Consider the following 20,246-nt stretch of genomic DNA (forward strand, 5'->3'; position numbering starts at 1 on the left):
CTGTTTCACTTAAAACAATTTCCCCTGAGAGCAGACCTTATCTGCAGCAGCAAACGTCCTCTAGGCAGGGCAGTACTACACCATCACACAGGAAGGCATGTGATGACCGAGGGCGGGGGAGAGAGAGAGGGAGGACTCTATTCACCTCCCCACCCCAAGGAAGTCCTGAACACACATGGTGCTGGGGGCCTTGGGGACAACAGCGGCTGAAAACCAAATTTCTTTGCTGATCTACAGGCCAGGAGTGACTCAGGGAGCTTCCGCATGCTCCCTCCACCTGCTCTGCAGACGAGCTCTACTCTAGGACATTCGGACCCTCATCCTCTTCTGGGCGCAAGCTGTTCCCAGGTCAGAGCAGCGTGTCTGCATATTGGGCTTCTGTCCTCTGTCAGTGGGCACTGAGCTGAGGCCATCAAGCCTTGTTATCCCAACTGGGCACCACAGACTGCACCGAAACCACAGGGCTCGGGAGAGAAGCATTTACACGGCTCATTCCACAAAATCCTACGTCCCACTGGGAAAACTTGAGTTTGCAGAGCTTGGATTTTGGATTCATGCCGTTTGTGGCCTAGGCACCAGGCTCCTGCGTTCATTTGGAGACAGAGAACGAGGGAGAGAAACTGGCTGGCAGGGCATGTTAGGACTTGGATTGGCCACTTTAGCTGGTGGAAACTGGCATAGCTCGTTGAGGGCAGGAAAGCTCCACTGGTTTGCACCCGCTGAGGACCTGCCTTGAATCTCGGTGTATAGCGCCTATGCGATACGTAGTAACAGTCAGAGGGTTAGGAGTATGTGGAGTCTCTTACACAAGGATTGCAAAGGCTCTAATCTGATGACCATTTGCCTTAGTCCCTGTGTTACGCTAAAATCTGCAGTGACTTGTACTCAGAAACAGACATTTTGACAGCAGGCTGACATCTCTGCCTGCTAACAAACTTAATGGAAAGTTACAATACCCTTTATAATATAGCAATATAATTCATAGTTAAAATAAACTATTAGGCTTTTCTGCTATTATTTAAAAAAAAGCAAGCAGTACAGAGGCAAGATGCAAACCCATATTGATGCTCATCATCTAAGTCTGAATAGAAACACTTCAGTTTTGAGAGTTGCAAAGAGGATGATATATCGGTTCTGGCATTCTGCTTCTTTGTGGTTTTTCCCTCGTGGACAGTGCAGAATAGAGGTTCTTGGAGCAAAACTGAGGCTGTGCCAGGAAATGAGATGTGCTGAAGATGGGTGTCTGAGATTCAGAATGAGAATGTATCTGGCACTAATGAGCCAGGGGATGGTTATTTTTTCCCCTTCCATCTACCACAAAATGTGGGCATTGGCTGGTTCAGTCTGATTTGCGTGTGGTTTGTCACTGGTTTTTGTCTGTAGAATGTCAGCATCTCTTTGGGATGATAACGATGCGTTGAGTTTTACTCTTGTGCTTTTCTCCCTCAGCTGGTCTCAGTTCTTCCCTTCCTTTGTTCTGGTTCAGTTGGAGGGGGTGTCATCTCCTGGCCCGTTAATGCAGGTTCCAGAATGCCTTTCTCAGGTGTGTAAACAGCGGAACCCCCTGCCACTGGGAGATGGAGACTGGTTGTTCAAGATTTGCCAGTGGGCTACTCAGAGGGAAATTCCAGTTCAGGGAGGGTGTTTCCAATAGAGGAGAGATGCAAGGTCTAGTTTACACAAGGAGTCCTATTAAAGCAGCTTAGTAAATCTAGGAAAACTCACCTTAGTTACTCAGGGTAAGCCTAGGTCATTGTGGAAACTGACACTATACAGCAGAACCTCAGAGTTACGAACACTTTGGGAATGGAGGTTGCTCGTAACTCTGAACAAAATGTTCTGGTTCTTCTTTCAGAAGTTTACAACTGAACAGTGACTTAATACAGCTTTGAAACTTTACTATGCAAACAAAAATGCTGCTTTCCCTTCAGTTTGTTAGTAGTTTACCTTTAACACAGCACTGTGCTGTATTTGGGGGTTTTTGGCTCTGCTGCTGCCTGATTGCAGACTTCCGGTTCCAAATGAGGTGTGTGGTTGACCGGTGAGGTTGTAACTCTGGTGTTCGAAACTCTGAGGTTCTACTATTACTACGGATGTGCCTGTCTCAATATAATCAGTGGCTGGCTTATCCTTCTACTAGCAAAGGCTGTCTGACAGCAATGGCTCTATGGAATCGTTTAAATGCCACTGCAAACATCATTGCTGTCACTTCCATACTAACTTTAACAATGGTAGCAGGAAACAAGGGAGTAAAAATGGGTATCAGAGGTAGAGTCAAACATGCTGTTGCCACTGATAGTTTGATTAACCAGACTGCTGTCTAAGGTGCTGAAATGTGAGGGACTGCAAAACTGGTGGGGTAGAGGAACAGTAGTGCCTGATACTGCAGGGGTGACAACTGGAGTACTGGACCAGTCAACTGAATTACGGAACATTGCTTGTTGCAGCACCAGAGATACCAACTGGCAGTGCAGTTGAGTATCTGTGTCTCTTTATAAACCAGCAAGAAACTTCTGTCAAGATAATAATCAATCCTAATGAAATTACACTTCTCCAGACAGTTATGCCTGTAGAAAAATTCTCATACGCTACGTATGATATTGAAGCTTTCACTGCCTGTGCTTCATTCCTCACAAAAGCTTTGAATCTGTTAGCGATTTGGCATTTTCCAGTCTCATCTCATTCAGTAGGATTTACCAAAATTGATTATTAGGCACAAGTTCCAAGTTTCCTGTTGGTGATACTGATCCTTTGCAACCAATACTCCCTTTAGTGATCTAAAACTTGAGGATATATTTTTCTGTCTCTTTCCAGTACTTATATCACAGCTTCAGTGTAAGATGCTGTTGTTTAGTCCTATGTGAACCACCAGAGATGAAGACCTGTGTATTTTATAACGCTATTTAGCATTTATAGAGCCTTTCTCACCCCTAGACCTGAAAACACGTTACAAAGATGGATAAGCGTTGTCCTCACCATCTTACAGGAGAGGAAATGGAGGCAGACAGATGGGAAGTGACTTGCCCAAGGTCACACGGTGAGTCTGTGGCAGAGCCAGGACTAGAACTCAGGGCTCCTGACTCCCAGTTGAGTGACCTAACCACTGCCCTACATGGTATTTGAAAGGGGGAGCAGATGGCTACCGTAGCTAGAATATCTCCTCCTGGCCAGACTGGAGGGATACTGGCAGTGATGTTAGCGTAGCCGTCTCTCCTCTCTAAATACTGCAGTTAGGGCTGGGAAGGAGGGGGAGCACAGCTCAAACGATGGCAGTGGAAATGGATGCACTCCGGAAGTAGGAGAAAGGCCTGATGGCTACGACTGGGAGGGTGACAGGCCAAGCAATGGTGTGGCTATAAACCGAAAACCTCTCCCACCATGGAAAGGGGTGTACCTGAGCCCTGGCTCCCCAGCACCCCACACCACGATGGGCTTTGAGAGCTGATGGTGATTATTGAATGCTGTTGTATGGAGGGAAAAGCCTGCAATTTCTCAAGATGGTGACAGAGGTTCTGGGTGAGGAGTACCATGGCTATTGGCACAGGAAACCCTCTGAGGGTATGTCTACACTACAAAATTAGGTCAATTTTATAGAAGTCGATTTTTAGAAATCGATTTTATACAGTCAATTGCGTACGTCCACACTAAACGCATTGCTGGGTTGCGGCTGATGGAAAGGTGTCCATGGTGCCCTTGTTCCTGCTGGCATGGGGCTGTGTAACATCCTGCCTTGCCTCTGCAGTACTTCTTTGGAGGGTGTATAATTTCCCTCCTGAACTCGGTCAGTTGTGTTTATGGAGGCTCATTTTGCTCCTGCATTACCAACGAGGTTACTCAGACCTCTGTGGTAGCAGGGCACATTATTAGCAGAACTCTCTTGGTATTTCTGCCACAATATGCAGCAGAGCAATACCGTTGTGCCACCAGTGTTAGCACCGGTGGGAAGAAGGAGTATTCCTCTCTCCAACTAGTGATGGTTTTCTCAGAAACTTTCAATATAGGGTTTGAGGCGCACAACACCTACCAGCGGCAGCAAGGAGAGTTTTGCATGTAAACCCCTCTGCTGATCATAGATCCCTGCCTAGGTACCTATGGAATCCAGTGTTCTTTATGGAAGTGAAAGAGTTACAGAGGAGAAGCTTCCAGGCTAAGTATGCCTGGAGTAACACAGTGACTTTCAGTACAATTAGAAGACACCGCTGGGTGATGTGTAATTAATATCACAGAGTAATTACATGGTTACTTCATCCGTTTAAAGATATATAAATATCCTCTGCTGAGTTTTCATTGAGAGCAGCCAACACCATCCCCGGAATTCTAAGAAAGCAAGCCAGTGCCTTGCGGCTGCCCGCAGGACTCTGAACAAAGACCATACAAGGCATTAAAACAACAAAGGCAGGAGCTGGGGCTGAACAAAGAGTTTTTAAAGAAGTGAAAATGTCAGAGGGAGAAGGGAACATTTTAGTTCCCAGAGGAAGCTGGGAGGTGTCCAGGCCCATGGTGACAACCAGCAAAGATTAGCCATCTCTCTCTTATGGACTGCCCTCTCCCACAGCCAGTGGCGGGGCTGGTAACTTGCACGTCCATCCCCACTCCTGACCATTGCTATTGAAGGCAGCTCCCCCAGCAGATGCCCATAAAGGGCAGGATCCCGGGCTGTGGGTATCTGTCTAGCTGCCTGTGAAGCTGTGCATTGCATCATTTACCCCGGGGTGGTTCTGCTGCTAGCTACCAAGACCCAACAGAATCACTGCAATAAATTAGTCTTTTGTTTTAAACTGATGAAGTGTCCTAATCAACTTTCTTTTCTGTCTCTCCCGATTCCTACTTCCCATTAAAGCAACCTCATGGTTAGGTCACAGCAATGTTTGAGCTAGTAGAATGTCATTGTTGTCAGCCAAGCTGAAGGCAGGGGAGAGAATTTTTAAATTCATGTCACAAGTTAAGACCCTCTCTCTAACTGGCCCTGGGTGTTTTACCTTTCAGTTCTGAAGCCTCTTCAAAGAGTATCTGGATTGGAGAGGTACTGGATTATTTGCTGAGACTATAAATGGTGGCTCTGGTTTGTGGGTGATGCAGGTAATTCAAGATCCACCACAAACCTTTTTCTACTCCTCAGAGGGGTTTTCAGGAGTAATGCAGGGTGCCTCCTTGAAAGCCCTGCAGTGCAGTGACCCTCGCTCCAGTCAAACAGGACTGGATGCAGCTCCAGGAGGAACCATCTGGTTCCATTCCACAAAGCCCTCCCTGACCATTGGCTGAATGCATTGCTTCTGCAACCCTCGCTGCCCCGCCTTCTCAGGGTGCTTGGAACTCGGATGCCTCGCATGGTTTCACTGGAGTGGCAGTGCATTTTTAAACAATCCATGTTGGATTGACTTGCAGTGTGTTTCATCAGGGCCTCATCATATATCTCCCTGTAACCGCCCTGTAATGCAATAAACACCCCCACGAAGCCAGCATGCCCCAGATGCCGTGCCCAGCACCTGAATGCTGCGCTCCAGCACATTGGCTTCAGGCAGAAAATGGATTCACTCCTCTAGAGACTCAGAATAAAGCGAATGAAGCACCCTCCCCTAGCTGGAAATGTGTGTATGTGGCAGTGTTTTGGCAGGGGGTGGGGTGGCAAATGGGCCTCTGAGCTCAGAGCCTGTGCAAGAAGGTGAGATATTGGCAGTTCCCTGGTAGGGCTGTGGGAGATGCAGGAGGCAAAGGGATAGCAGTCTTGGCAAACTAATTGTCCTCCTCCCCCACTCTTCCTTGGCAAGACACTTAACGAACAGGGCTGGGAGGAATGGGGACAAAGGAAGGCCCTGGAGATAAGCAGCCCCTTTGCCCATGGCTCACAGCCCGTGCTGTGGAGTACTCTTCCTCTGGTGCAGCTCCGTTGCTTCAGTGCTTCGGACATTTTTTTTTTCTTTTCCCTATTTGAAGACCTGAGATTGAGTGTGGATTTCTGTCCTCCACCAAACACTGCAGCAAGGGCCTTGCCAGAGGCTTCCCCTCACATCTGCTTCCTTCTCATCGCATGTAGAGGCACCGAAACAGAGACTGGATTTCTGGTTCCAAGGCGTTGTTGAACTCCGAGGGCTCTGAGCTAACCTCGGCGTTAGTTCGGTCGTGCTTTCAGCATTGGCTTGGCCTGGATGTTTCTGGCGGCCAGAGGGCCGGAAGAAAGTTGACTTGACTCTGAAGACCCACAAGTAGCTCTTCTTGTCTGTCTTCGTAGGGCTTGAGGGCTCAGTCTGCAATTCAGCAGCTGCTTGAACTGGTGTAAGGGGTTGGGAAGGAGGTGGAGCTGACCCCAATCGGACTGTCAGACAGGGGTGTCTGGGGGGTGCCCCCTGCCATACTGATGCCACGAGCCTCAATAACAGCTGTGAGGAGCTGCTGCTGCTGATGGCGCAGGGTTTCAGCGATGAGCAGGGGAAGAGAGTTGAAGCTAGTGGTTAGCTGCTCCAGTTTGGACTCTAGGCTGCCAATCTGCTTCTCCAAGTCCTCACTCCGGTCATTGAGCTCTGTGATCAGGTCATACATAACGTTCTGCATCTGGGGGACAAAGAAGACATCACTGGGATTAGCGCAGAGGACACTAACAGCCAGAACAAGTGGGAGGTAAAAGCCCTGTTTACAGCTGAGCTGGCACAGCTGACAAAGGCCTGCAAGCATGAGGCAGCAGCCGGCAGGATGTTGCATATGGAAGACCTGCCCTGTCTCTCTTGGAGATCAGAAATATTGGGGGAGAACCTCTTGGGTTGCATTTCTGATGGGCTGGGGAGAGCAACAAGCTGGCTAAGCCTGGAATGAAGCCTCAGAGGCCAAGAGTTCTGTACTGGGACTAAGAAGAAAACATTTCACCCTGTGAAAGCTAAGTGGCAAATGCTGGATGTTTACTCTGTCCCACCGAGCTGTTGGCTGTAGAAACCTTGAAAATACATCTTGTTGGCAGATCCTGCGAAAATTAAGGACAGAATGTTCTCCCAGCTGAGCAGCCCCTAACCAGCTAATGGCCAAAAATTAAGAAATTAAAACTGGCTGCTGTCTTTTGGGAATGCTTGGAATCATCAGAGTCAGAGCATGTAGGACTAGATCTAAACAACAATGCTGCTTCGCACTCAGGTAGCACCTTCCATGGAAAGATCTCAAAGCGCTTCACAACAGTAGGTGTTGTCTAAGGCCCCTAGAGGGGAACTGATTTGTTCAGGGTCACATGCTGAGGCAGTAGCAAAGTTGGACTTGCCCCTGCTCTAACCAATAGGCAAGGCAGCCTCTCTGGAATCTGGCAAGTGGGAATACCAGCTCTTTTGGAAATTACAGAGTCTTCCATCACATTTGGTCCTTTTTGCTGGGGGTTTGAGACTCTCGGTGTGGTCTGACATCGGTGCGCACACATACAACCTCAGTGAATGGATTTCTGCACACCTCCACCTTGTGATTCTGATGCTGTTCACAAAATAGAGATGGGAACAAACAAACACAGGTTGCTAAAAGGGGAGAAGAAAGAAGAGAGGGAAAATGACAGCAAGGAGGTGAAAGTTTGATTAGAGGGAGTTAGGGTATAGTTGCACCTAGCTAAACCAATCCTTGTAACCAATGGAGCAGTGTGTGAACCGTGAAGCCTTTTCACATGGATACTGGGAAGAGGGAAATCTCCATTCAGAGACTGAACTTCCAGTGCTACAGAGCAAATTGCAACACAAGTGCTGAGCCAATCAGTGAAGCTGTCTCCTGTGTAGCAAGGCACAAGCATATTTTCCAAATCAAGAGAGAAGTCTTTAAAATGAATCAATGACCCGTTAAAAGAAAAGCCTGTTACAGGATTTTGCTATAACGAGTTTATTCCTTTACCAGGTTTTTACCAGAGAGATGCTATGCTCTTCTAATTTGTTGCCTGGTGACTGAATGCCGGGGAAGCCTGGACAGAGATGAAAGATGTGAGACTTCTGGCTGGTCCAGAGCATCCCAGTAAGAAAGACATCGATCAGCAGAACATCAGAGTTCACCTCTCGGTTGCAAGGTGCACATGCTGGCAGCAGCTGGAACCGTCTGATTAAACTCTTTTCTGGCAGGACTAGGCTTGATTGTGTCAGATACTTAGATTTATTTACTGGCGGTGCAAGCAGCCTGTGCAGTGTCGCCTCCAGCTAATGCTCTGCAGCTTGTTCTGTGTTACGATCCAGCTGCATGCTGCTGAAATGATTAAATGTGATCCTCATCCTCAGCTATGCCTATCACCCCCACAGGCATTTGCATGTGTTCTGCCTCCACCTCTAGCCCTTCATCTTCTGCACTGTGAGCCCTGGAGGCCATGAAGACATCACCTGTGTTTGTACAATACCGAGTACAACAAGGCCCTCATCCCGACTGGGGCCTTTGGGCACACCCATAACACAGTAACAACGAACAGAAGAGGGACCTGCTTGCTGGGTTGGGCCGGATCTTCCTCTGGGTTTAGGCTACACTGCTGGGTGGGTAGTTCCTGAATTGCTCGTGGGTAATTTAGGACACTGATATTTGCATCATAAGGATAATCCCCATCGGGGACCTACTGTCTTAACCCATCTCCGCAGAAAAGACAAGCCATCGCATTGACAGCAACCCAGCTTCTATTTGTCCGGGAGGGGAAGCACAAGCTGCTTCCTAAATTAAATCTTTTCAGCAGGACACTGCACATGAAAACTGAGCTCTTAGTCTGGCTCTCCAACTAGGTTTCCCTCTGCTACGAAATCTAACTTGGGATCGAGAGGAGAGTAACCAGAAATAATGTCCTCCTAGCATCTGAACCCTGCCGACGGAGCAGCTGGGTGTTCCAGGCCTGGGAGCTTTTAGCTCTTGCAGTTCTTTGAAGATATGGACATTGTGACGCTGCTGCGGCTCCACTGATATTCTATCTCTGGGATGAGCCCCTGTTTGCGGGGGTGAGAATTTACCAGAATTTTGTCTTCAAATGAAGAGCATCTTTGGTTAATGTTTTACGCTGTCATTCTCAACAGGACCTGAGCGAGTCCGGCTGCTGCTGGTTTTCAGTGGGAATTGAGCACCGCTCTGCCTAAAGCCCCTTTGAGAAGCCTGACATTAAAAGACTGATCCCAGATCCTGCTTTGCTGTGTGTTGGTTGCGAAGGGAACTGGCACACCCCATCAATGCCAGCTGTTCCCATTCCAGAGATGAGGCACAATACTATTGTACCTATCCAACTCCAGCCTGTTAGAATCTACACTGCCCCAATCTCCCAGTGAAGTAATAGCTACAAACGGGCCCTATCCCTGGCTGCAGGGTGTCAGTAATACCCCCAACTGTCATTTCCAGATGCCTGGTGTTTGACCTTTTGTCTCCTGCGTTCAGCCAGCTCCGACTGACTGATTATACAGTAAATGTAGATGAAAGGCTTGCAGCCCTGTCGGCCTCGGAGAGAACTTCAGAGACTTGCCTTGGAAAGATCAACCAGTGTGTTGGCCTGGTCACTCAGCTTCCTCTGCTCCATCTTCACACTGCGCAGCCTGTGGAAGAAGAAAATGCTGATACAGCCATGTCCTTTTTCTGTGTGCTGGTCCCTCCAGCCGCATTAACTGCTCTGGAAACCCAGCTGGGATTAGCCACACACAGCACATGGGTCACAAGAGACAATCATATTCATAATGGCATCTGGCAAGGAAATGGAAAATTGCTCAGATTTTCTTCTCTATGAACTGAGCTGGAACATCGAGGTCTGGACCATGTTGGTCATTCTCCCTCCCACCCCACTGTTCTTCTGGTCGCCATTTGGAGTGGATTCCACTTACTGGTGAATGGCTTGAAGGAACTTTCTCTGATGCTTCCTGACTTTGGCATGATCAATCTTCTTTAACAGCTTTGTGTGTTTGTAGATAAGCCACGTTTCCCGAAGGACGTTGGCTGCAGCATTCTTGATCTGCAAGACAAAAGTGGAGACCCAGCTGCAGGTTAGTTCCTCCTCCTGGCTCAGAGAGCATATGGGATGCAGTATCTTGTATGTTAGGCCTGGGGCAATGGTTTGGATTGGTCTGTACTGGTCCTGCAAGCTGCTAAGCACCCTCCCCTCCCATTAAAGTCAGTCAGAACTGAGGGCACTCGGCACTTTACAGCACAGCTTGGCACTTGGTAGGATCGTGCCCTTGCTCACGAGAGTGACCGGTAAGAAAGAGGGTTGGTGGCAAATGGGCAGATCTGAGGAGACATGGGATGAGTGGGCTCCTCCTTATGCTGACAGGGTCCTTTGCTGGGCACTTCGAAGGCGAGGCAGGAGTGGATTGGGGACCACGCTGCAGTGTTCTTGTTTGGGGTCCCACACACTCCCTAGCCTGCCCCTCAGTTTTTACCTTGTGCCTAAATGTGCAACCGTCTACCCTGTGCTGAGCAGGACCACGTTCTTCATGGAACCAGTTCCAGGCCATCCCCACATGCCACTGAGAGCCCCTGGCAGCTAAGTTCCCTCTAAGCTGTGTGGGCGCACAGTAGGCTATCAAGAGACACGCAGGCATGAGAGGCACCTCTCTCCCAGACCCAGAGCTGCAGCAGCCAGTGAGAGACTACAAGAGAGAGCTGGGGAAAGTCCTCTCTCCCCACCACAGCCCAGAGGCAGCCTGGACCCCAAACCCCTCATCCCCAGCCCCACCCCAGAGCCCGCACCCCCAGCCAGAGCCCTCCCTCACCCACACCCCAACCATGTTCCCCAGCCCTGAGCCCCCTGCCACACTGTGAACCCCTTGGCCCCCACCCCCACCACACGTCACCTCTGTTTTGGTGCATATAACAAAATTCATTCCGCACATGGATGTAAAAAATTAGAGGGAACCTTGCCTGGCAAATATTTACTCCTGTCCCCGAGAGGACATGGATTCTGTACTGGCCGCCGGTGTGAACATGCCTCACATGCAGAGAGGAATCCACCCCCCGTACCAGCTGCCCCTTCCCCACGGTAGCCAAAGCACTGTAACAGCTGTTTCACACAGGGGTCGGTTTGGTTACACTGGAAATGGGGACAGCACCACAGCAATTTCCTGTACTTATCCCCAATGATTAAAGCCAGAGCTTTTCCCCTTTGCAGCCCCCTCTCCATGCTATAAAGCCACATACTCCTGCTGACGGCATTCCCATATGCTGGCCCGGAAACGGCTGATATCACTCAGTGCACCACCAATTTGAGACAGACCAACAGGATCCAGACGGCTAGGGACCAAGTTTTCATTTAAACACAGACATCTTGAGTAATTAGTGGAAAGAGCAGGGGGAAGTGTTCCTTGGTCACAGGCAAGCCAAGCTGATTGTAATTAGCTGTTACCTTTTGGGTTTTTGCATGTTTTGCTCTGTGTCAGGAGTTTAAGCACAGATACCCACTGCTCAGACATTTCCAAAAGCTTTGCAGATTGCTATGGTGCTGGGGCAGGAGAACAAAGAGAGATTGTGAGTACCAGGGGGAATTTTTATACACAACCTTGTGAGAGTAACCAACAGCCCGGGAGGCTCAGGTCCTCTGTCTACAGAACTGGCAGTGCAAGTGAAAGCTTCCTCCAGTCTCTTGTGCTAGTGCATCGCCGCCGCTTGGAGGCACTGACCGTGGGGCAGCAGTTTTCATGGCTCACTCTGTCTTTGGCCTCGCTACTGAGACTGCCAACCAGCCAATTGTTTGCTTTTGTTACGGACACTTGTCCACTAGGGACTTGACTGACACCCCCCCAGCAGCCGTCAGATGTTAGTGACTCTCAGTCACGTGCGTCCCAGGTTTACTTGTCTCCAGGAGCAGGTCACACCTGAACACAGGTGCTGGCGAGAGAATGAACCACAGCTCTCCTCTTTCTACCACCCTCAAGTACTGCACTTCCCATACACGGGTTTATAATTAAATTTCACATTAGGCTGGTGGTTGTGCCCAGAGTAATCAAATCCAAGTATTTCTCAAATCAGGACTCCACGTGCTCTCGTCTTGGCTAGGCTGGGCTGTCAGGTGTGGGAAAACCAGATCCTCCACCTGTGAACACACAGGCACAAACCACAGTGCAACACGGACATCACTGAATTTATTAACCCCCTTGCTGGTGGCTCGGTCTGAGAGTCTGTGCAGGAACCTGGCGTGAAGAGTCTGCTGTTAAACTGCAGCTTTGGTGCTTGCTTTGAAATGAATTGGCCACAGTCCACTTGGCACAAAGCCAGCACATCAATAGCGGTGGGAGGAGGAGGAGGAACAGGTTTGCTTTTTGTATCGCTTATGTCACCATAAACGCCACTGTGGCTGTGGGCTCCCTGCAAGGCAGGCACGCCACATTTCCTGCCCAACACCCCTTCCCCGGCCTCCTTGGCAGCTTGCTCTTCACAAGACATTCCTCCCCTGCCAGAGACTCAAGCTCAGAATGGGCATCCTGCAGAAACTAATGTCTCTTCGCAGTGACACGGGCTGGGCCCCATGACCCAACAGGAGTGATGGAAAGGAGGAACGTGCAGATTTCCTGAGAAAGGAGTGAGGCACCAGACTCTCCCCAAGGTCCCTGGATATTCTGTGGGATACAAAAATTTTATCCCTAAACTTCTCGGGGGCTCTTAGTTTTCCACCAGATTTTCCACTTGGATTTTATCTGTAGCTGCCTTTGATTTCTGTAGGACCTAGAGCATATTTAACAAATAAAACATACATGAGGGTTGGGGAATGGGGCAGAGGGCGGGTAACATGGGCCGTTGCTCTAGGGAGGAGAATGGAGAGACCGGAAAAGAAGCTGTAAGGAGGGTGCATAGACAATTAGGCTTGCTCCGTTTTCCTTCCAAACATCACTTCAAGGGTTTTTGCTTTATAACAGAATCCCGGTTTTATCTCCAAAAGGGACCAATCCACTGCATGGTCCTTGGAAAAATACATCCCACATCAATCTACCGGCTTATTTTTTCACCATGTTTTAAAATCCCTTAAAAATGAGCACAGAGGAAGCTAGTTTTGTTCTTCTGACTGCTCCAATTCCCTGGCTATGAAGACGATCATTTCAGTTCTCTGCTGCTTATAGGAGGTATCTGGTTTTGCTCCTAGGTTTCTCCCTCTCTTCAGCAGGAGGGCACTGCATCGCACTCAAGATTTGTGTAACGTTCTTCATCTCTGGCAGTTTCAATTCAATTCCCTGCCCGTGATCACAATCTCCTTTACTGCAAAGTCTCCACAGGATCCAGACACATTTGAAAATTGAGTTTCCAAGTTGTGATGCTGAGCCAGTCCAAAGTCACATACCTACCTCTGCTTCACTGCCATCTCACTCATACAAAAAATTGCTGGCGCCACTCACATTTGAAATGACATTAAGTACAGTCACCACAGGGTATAAAGTGATTATACACTGCCAGAGTTCTAGTGCAGTTCCATGGCTAGGCTGCAGAGACTGGGTCCTCACTGATTTCTTCCCCTCTGAGAAACTCTCTCATTCATGCTGGTGAAATTCAGGCTTAGGGTTTTGTCTGTACTCACAGCACTGTACTGGTGCAGCTGCGCCTCTGCAGAGCTTGGTGGAGACACTATCTATTTCCACCTCCCCGAGAGGCAGCAGCTGGGTGCACCGGGGGTGAGGTGGTATAATTACCTTGCTCAGGGGTGTGGATTTTCCATAGTTACATAGTACCTCGGCTAAAGTCAGAGGAGTTGCACTAGTGCCACACTGGTGTAAGTGGAAAGATTAGCTCAGGATGCTTCGCATGGATCATCCACTCTGACTCATGAAAAGTTAATCGACCAAATTCAACCCTAGTGTAAGCAATTCCCTTTGCTTCAGCTGAGCTGCCCTATTTATACAAGTGTGAACTTGAATACTCATGGCGAGAGGTGTAACTGCACTAACTCCATCCTCTCTTCGTGGAGCGGCTCCCTGGCTAGACTCCCCTACATCTGTCAGAACCTACTGCTACCTGCTGCGCTCCAGGCTGGCTTGGTCTATGCATCATTCTAGCTCAACACAAGAGCTCATCTGGATGCTCTTGAAGAAAATGGAAAATGGCTTTAAGAATGAATGCCCCCAGACAGAGGTGTGAGCGGGGGTCTGTGAGCACTAGGCCCTGATTAACAAGGTCACTTTACCTCCTGTTTTGCCTCTGGAAGGTTCCATGAGGGCAGCATCACAGAAATCCCTGCACTGCCCTGAGTGGGAAACGCTTCTGGCTCTGCAGCTTTCCCTCCAGCCCTTTTTGGGAGCAGATACTGGAAATCAGAGACATGGGGCCAAATTCTATGCTGATGTAAATGGATGAAATTCCACTGAAGTCAACAGTGCACCCATTTATACCAACTGAGAAGTTTGTCCAAAATGTGGTAAGCCCTGGATTTGATGTTCTCTTGAATCCCTCTGCTGGCCAGCCCGCCCAGTATGGCTCTAAATAGCACAATATCTTGTTCACTTGGAACTAATTCTTTAGGAGACTTTTCCACTGCTCCTACAGCAAAGGCAGAATAAGTCCTGTCAAAGGATTTGAAACTTACAGTAAACAAACAAAACTACATTTTATAATGAATGCATCATGATCTCTATTTGTATTGTTGATTCCTTTGCCTAGTACACAGTGGGTACCATCCCAGCATAAAGAATGACTCGTAATTGGGTGGGCAGCTGTCTGAAATACTGGCCCTGCTGCTGAAGTGCAGAGGACCTCGGAGTGATCATTAGGCCCTGCCCAGCCGGGACCCAAAGCATGTAAACAAGCCCTGTGCCTCCAGTCAGCATAGGCCTGCCCTGGAGAGATGAGGAAGAGAATCCCCTTCGGAGAGGGGAAAGGTAGCCTGTCTCCTCCTAGGACAAGGCACTTCCTCTGCTTGGCTGCACAGTTGGGCTTTTCAGATTTTCCTAAATCCCTTGTAAACGAGAGACTTTTGGAGCAGAAGATTGAGAGAGAGCTGGTGTTACTTGCTCATTACAGACTTGACAGCTCCTCTTCCAAGCCTGCACAGCATTCAGACCATGTACGGATTATACAATTTATTTTCTATTATGCTACAGCAGTTGCCGTGCCACTGTAGCGTGAAGTAGGCTGTACTTTTTGTAACAACAACAGAGGAATATGTCCCTGAACTTTCCTTTTGACCTCTGTATATTCTCCTAAAAAAACCAAATACAAAAACGCCCTCCGCCAACACAATTTATAGTCAAAACAAAGCAGCTCAACTCTCATGAATAATTCCCCAGTGAAACGGGGCTGCAGGGACAACTGGGCATGCATTGCTGTGACTCCACAATACAAGTCACTCCATGCTTAGCTCAGGCTGCAGAGAATTAAAGCAGAGCCCAGTTTCTAATGACGCTCCCAATGAGCGGCAGCCTGACAGAGACCTGTTGAGCACAGCAGGGCTTTGACACTGGTGGGGCTTCTTGGCAAGAATATTTGTGATCTTCATGCAGACAGGAGTGTTGGGAAAACTTCTCACAGAAGCTGTCCGTAAAGAAACAGCTCCTGACCTGTTCAGGCGCTCCATTGCTGTGATGGACACATCTCTGCCTGGCCGACAGGAGCGTTTTCCCCTTTGAGTGCTGTCTCTGCACCAGGGCACCAGCTCAGGGATCTTTTGAGCTCTGCCCCAGAGAGGAGACTTTGGTTTTTCATTTTAATACCCACTTCCATAAGGAAAATTACCTGGAGTGACCAAGGGGGGAAATGATTTAGAGAAGGGCACTTTGGAGAGGAAAACATTCCTGCAGAAATGTGAGGAAACAGACACGCTGCAGCATTCCATGATATTTTTCTGTCAGGGCTCAAGAAAAGCTTATAGTGCAAATGGCCAGCGCCCCCCTTCAGCCAGCATTGTTGATGCTTGAGGAGTTTCTGGGAACATGCAAGTTTTCTCCTCCCAGATCAATGTCCGGTCTCACTGTGATGTCACAGTCTAGTTTACAAGATGAGAACTGTCAGGCCAGACTCTCAGCAGGCCTAAAGCAGCATAGTTCCATTGAGATCAAAGTGGATTTACACCAGCTGGCTTAAGGCTTCCTGCTGTTCCATTTGGGGATTTTTACCCCAACCAGCTGTGACAGACTCCCCGCTGCCTGGAGCACCTTACCCGCTTCGTCAGCTGAGTGTCCATCATGAAGTTGTGCACGTGCTTCTCGGCTTTGGTGAGTTCCAGTTTCCTGGCCACCACGGCCACCACCAGTGCGGTGCAGCCAGCTCCCTGCCGTGGGAAAGCAAGGGGAGGAGAGAGAAGGCAAAGAGTTAATCGTGGAGCAGGAAGAAGCCCCCTCCGACTTCCAAATGCCTCTTGCCTTCCCGCAGAGAGACTCTTGGGATGAAACCTTGCAGTGATGGTGCTTTGCATGGCCACAGCCCCATCCACCCGAGGCTCTCCCAGCCATTTACATACATTAATTACACTTCACCCCCCACCTCCTTGTGCAGCAGGGCATATATTTAATTACTCCATGGGGTCAGCTGCCCACAGTGCTGGACACGTGTCCTTGAGCGGCTGTTTGTGTAATTAATGGACCACGCTGCTGGTCAGCAGGGGGTCATCAGGAAACCGTCGCCCTCTCCTGACCCTCCCAAGACACTCAGAAGCTGCACTCAATACTCCAGCTCGGCTGGTGCAGTGGCATAGTGCCCCCGAGCTAAGGAGCTGACCCACTGCTTTTAGGAGAAAAGCATCAGGACTAGGGTGCATTCCTGGCTCCTGAGGAAGTCTGTTTTGTGGGTTAGAGCGGGGATGGGAGAGGGGGGAGTCAGGACTCCTGGGTTCTATTCCCAGCTCTGGAAAGGAGCATGGGCTAGTCGTCAGCCCCCGGGGAACTGGGCGTCAAGACTCCTGGGTTCTGTTCCCAGCTCTAGGTGGGAGCGTAGGCTCACAACTAAGACAGGGGGACTAGGAGCCAGGACTCCTGGGCTCCATTCACTGCTGTGGGAAGATTGTTAATGCAGGCAACCGGGACTCCTGAGTTTCTTACCCTGACTCACTGTGTGACCTTGGCAGCATATTCCTTCCCCTCAGTTTCCCCATCTGTGAAATGGGAATAATGACACTTACTGGCCCGACTAAACCCTTTGTTATTTAAAAAATAGCTTCCTTTATGAGAGTCATGAAGGAAGCCCTTTGTGTGTCACCTGTATTAGGCTGCAGGGCCACGTGGCTGGGAAGAGGATGGATCAAACACCCCAGCAGGTTTGCAGGCGCGCTCTCTCGCTCTCTCTCAATCTCTGTTTTCTCTCATGGAGCTTCAGGAAAAAAAACAAAAACCTGCCTATGCTTTTGGCACAGCTGAAGCTGACACCTTTCCTTGGCTCTTCCTAAGTGATTCCTTTCGAAAAGGCTGCTGACACCCTGCACGTTGGTCAGCTACCCACTTTTACTACAGTGAGGCCCGGCACAGAAATGAGATCATGTGAATCACTGTCTCTGTCTCGTCCTCCCTCCCCTCTTCTCCCTCTCCCTAAATGGTGACAGCTGGTAGCTCCTTTTTACCAAGCAGTTACAGTAGGAACTGTGCCCATTCGAGTCGGGATATGTTCCATTTGGCAAATGGAGAGCCCAGTTGGTAGCTATTATCTCCTGGACAGATTTGGCTGTAAAAGCAAAAGGTGCCAACCTGAAAGCGAATCTGTGCATGTGTGAGAGAGAGAGTGAGAGTGTCTGCCTGAGTCTCCCTGAGTGCGAATGAACCCGCCTCCCCTGTGCTGCCTGGCAGAGACCGTGACCTTAGGGAGTGACCTTTCATTCATTAAAGATCATTAACAAACATCCCGGTCTGAGCTGAATCCTGCAGTTCTCCTGGAAGGCTCCGTACGTACGCTTTTCATTCCCTCCGTTCCCTTGGAGTGGAAGTTCTTCTGGTTCGCCCAGTCTAGCTTGGGATTGGACATCTGCCCTTGGCTGTGAGGTTAGCACGGGGCCAGTTCACTGCTGCAAGCGATTTTGGCTATTGCTCATCTCTTCTGCCATGCTCATCATGGTGGTGTCTGAGCTCTGCAGACCCACCCTGGATCTAACACCAGGCTGATGTCTTTTACAGAGTGCACGTCCAAACGTTGCAGATATGCCAGGCATTCGTGCCTGAAGACTACCTGCCTTCGTTTCTCCAGACATGACTTTCCATCAGATGGAGGGGGTGGGGTTTCGGGCCATGCCTCAGGTTCACAATAACCCCTGGCTTCTCTTTCAGAGCTTGGTGGGACAAGTGCAGCTTCTGGCCTCCATCCCTCTGAAAATCAGGCCACAGACTTGCTGGAACCTGCTGGGAGGACTCAGCCTTCACCTGGAAGTGATGGAGGCGCTGTCCTTTCTCCATGGACCTGGCATGATTCGTAAGCCCCTGGGTCACTGGGGAAACATTTCCTTCCTTCCCTGGCTGTTGTGCAGTTAATTCTCACCCTGCACCCCGAAAGTGACTGGACTCAGTGATGCTGTGTGCATTAGCCTGGGATCTGCTGAGATGCTGGTCAGAATAGGGAGCAGGGGGATATCCACACTTCTTACATTTTCATTCTCTTCCCCTTTCATCTTCTGAACAGACAGCGAACTAAACCTATGACCTTGCTGAGAGCTGAGTGCAATCACCTCCATTTTACAGATGGGGAAACCGAGGCACGGAGCGAGGCTGGGACTCACCCAAGGTCATTCAGGGAGTCGCCGTTAGCCCGAGGATTAGAACTCAGGGGCACCTGGCTCCCAGCATGTGCTCTTTCCACTAGAGATAACATAATCTCTCTACTCCTCTAAGGAAACAGCTCGCCAATGGGGAAACTGAGGGTCTCTCCCCTGTTGTTCAGGAGTATGTCTACACTGAGTTTTAAAACCTGGGGCAGCAAGTCTCAGAGCCTAGCTCTACAGACTTGGTCATTGAGCTCACGCCTGGCACTATGAACAGGTGTTCAGACCTGGGCTGGAGCTCAGGCTGTGAAGCTCAGGACAATTTCTCTGAGTTGGCACTCCAGCCTGAGCAGTAATGGCTGCACCGGTGTGTTTGGCACCCTAGCACAAGCCGCACAGCCCGAGAAGGTAGACTCAGGCTCGGAGGCGCAGCTGGTGTTTGGTAATCCATGGGCTGTGTTGACAGGTGTTCCACGGAGTAGAATGGCTGGGGTTGCACTGGAGGGCTCCTTGTGGTTCATGAGCCCCTGGGGCTTAAAGAACAGCACGCCAGACTGTGATAGGCAGCATAGGTGGGTACCCTATGTAATTCATAGCACATTTAACCACGCTGGAGGGCACTGTACAATCCTCTGGGTACTCAGGTCCCTGCTGTTCTGGGACAAAGCGTGCTAAAATCAAATTAGGCCATTGGGTGCCTGGGACAAACTCTCCTCTTTGAGATGATGGGGGGAGGCAGCCAGCTTAACTCCCTCATCATCAGGGTGGCTCTGAGCAGGCAGGGTCCCTGATGCCCGGCTCGCTGTATGCTTAGCCTCACTCACACCTAAGCCTGACCCTTGTTGCTTCTGTTCAGCTGGGGAGCAAAGATGCTGCTTGCTCTCCTCCATCGCGGCTGGCTGAGCAGAGGGGCTGATCTGTCAGCTGTGGCAGGCGCTAGCAGACTCCTTTTCTGGCTGTTTGCTGGAAAGTGTCACACTCCTCCCGTTTGGCTGGTGTTACCGTGGCAGCAGCCAGATAAAGTATTTTCCCAGGCTAGCGAGTGAATGCCCCCCAGGGGAGCTGCATTAATAGGGTCTGAGTGCACTGGCACAGCACAATAGCAGCAGGAGCTCACCATGGAGGCAGGACTAAAACCCAGACACGAAGGGGTAGTTTCTGGCATGTTGAAAATTATCCTCCTTGAGAGTCCGGCAAGCCTGGGCAGGAGAAGGAGGGGGAACCAGTTGCTCTCATAGAACTTGGAAAATCTGTGAATTGGTCGGCCAGTGGAGCAAATTCATGCCCCTGTAGTTGGCATGGTCCCACCGGACGTGCCAGCCAGCGGCTGGCTCCCGCAGCATTGCTCCAGCCTGATGCACTAGATCCCACTGTGCCCAACCTTAGTCCCACTCAGTAGCTAGGAGGAGCAGCAGATGCAGCCCATAAAGGAGAGGGTCTTGCAAGGGAGGCAGGCAAGTCCGGGCAGCACAGTGGAGAGAAGCAGAGCGATGACGGAAGAGGAACCCGTGGAATGAAACGGGGCTAGGCTTGGAAATACCTGACGCTGTGTGTACTTGGAAACGTGTTAGGGGAGCAAGCTGAGGCCTGGTCTATCACTGAAATGTCGGCTGCCCTACCTCTGTGAAAAACCCACACCCCTGAGAGCTGCCGTTCAGCCAACCTGAGCCCCCATGGAACTGCTGCGAGCTCGCCAGAA

At 49.8% G+C, this 20,246-nt stretch overlaps 1 protein-coding gene across 5 annotated transcripts in view; it reads right to left on the reverse strand.

The window, feature by feature from the left end:
- Positions 1-947: 947 nt before the first annotated feature.
- KCNN3 (potassium calcium-activated channel subfamily N member 3) overlaps positions 948-20,246 on the reverse strand; it is a 75,322-nt gene continuing 56,023 nt past the window's right edge. Inside the window, exons 3-6 of one of the 5 annotated variants that reach the window (XM_050930120.1) lie at positions 16,031-16,141; positions 9,783-9,910; positions 9,431-9,500; positions 948-6,549 (exon numbers count right to left, since the gene is read on the reverse strand). In XM_050930120.1, the coding sequence (XP_050786077.1) occupies positions 6,253-6,549; positions 9,431-9,500; positions 9,783-9,910; positions 16,031-16,141 (606 nt within the window). In that variant the 3' untranslated portion in view covers positions 948-6,252. Of the gene's footprint in view, positions 6,550-9,430; positions 9,501-9,782; positions 9,911-16,030; positions 16,142-16,907; positions 16,961-17,064; positions 17,176-20,246 lie in introns of those variants that run through there. The other 4 variants (XM_050930119.1, XM_050930123.1, XM_050930122.1 and 1 more) reach the window with 4 other exon arrangements.

The sequence above is a fragment of the Gopherus flavomarginatus genome, chromosome 20, assembly GCF_025201925.1.
Source record: "Gopherus flavomarginatus isolate rGopFla2 chromosome 20, rGopFla2.mat.asm, whole genome shotgun sequence".
Classification (NCBI taxonomy): Eukaryota; Metazoa; Chordata; order Testudines; family Testudinidae; genus Gopherus; species Gopherus flavomarginatus.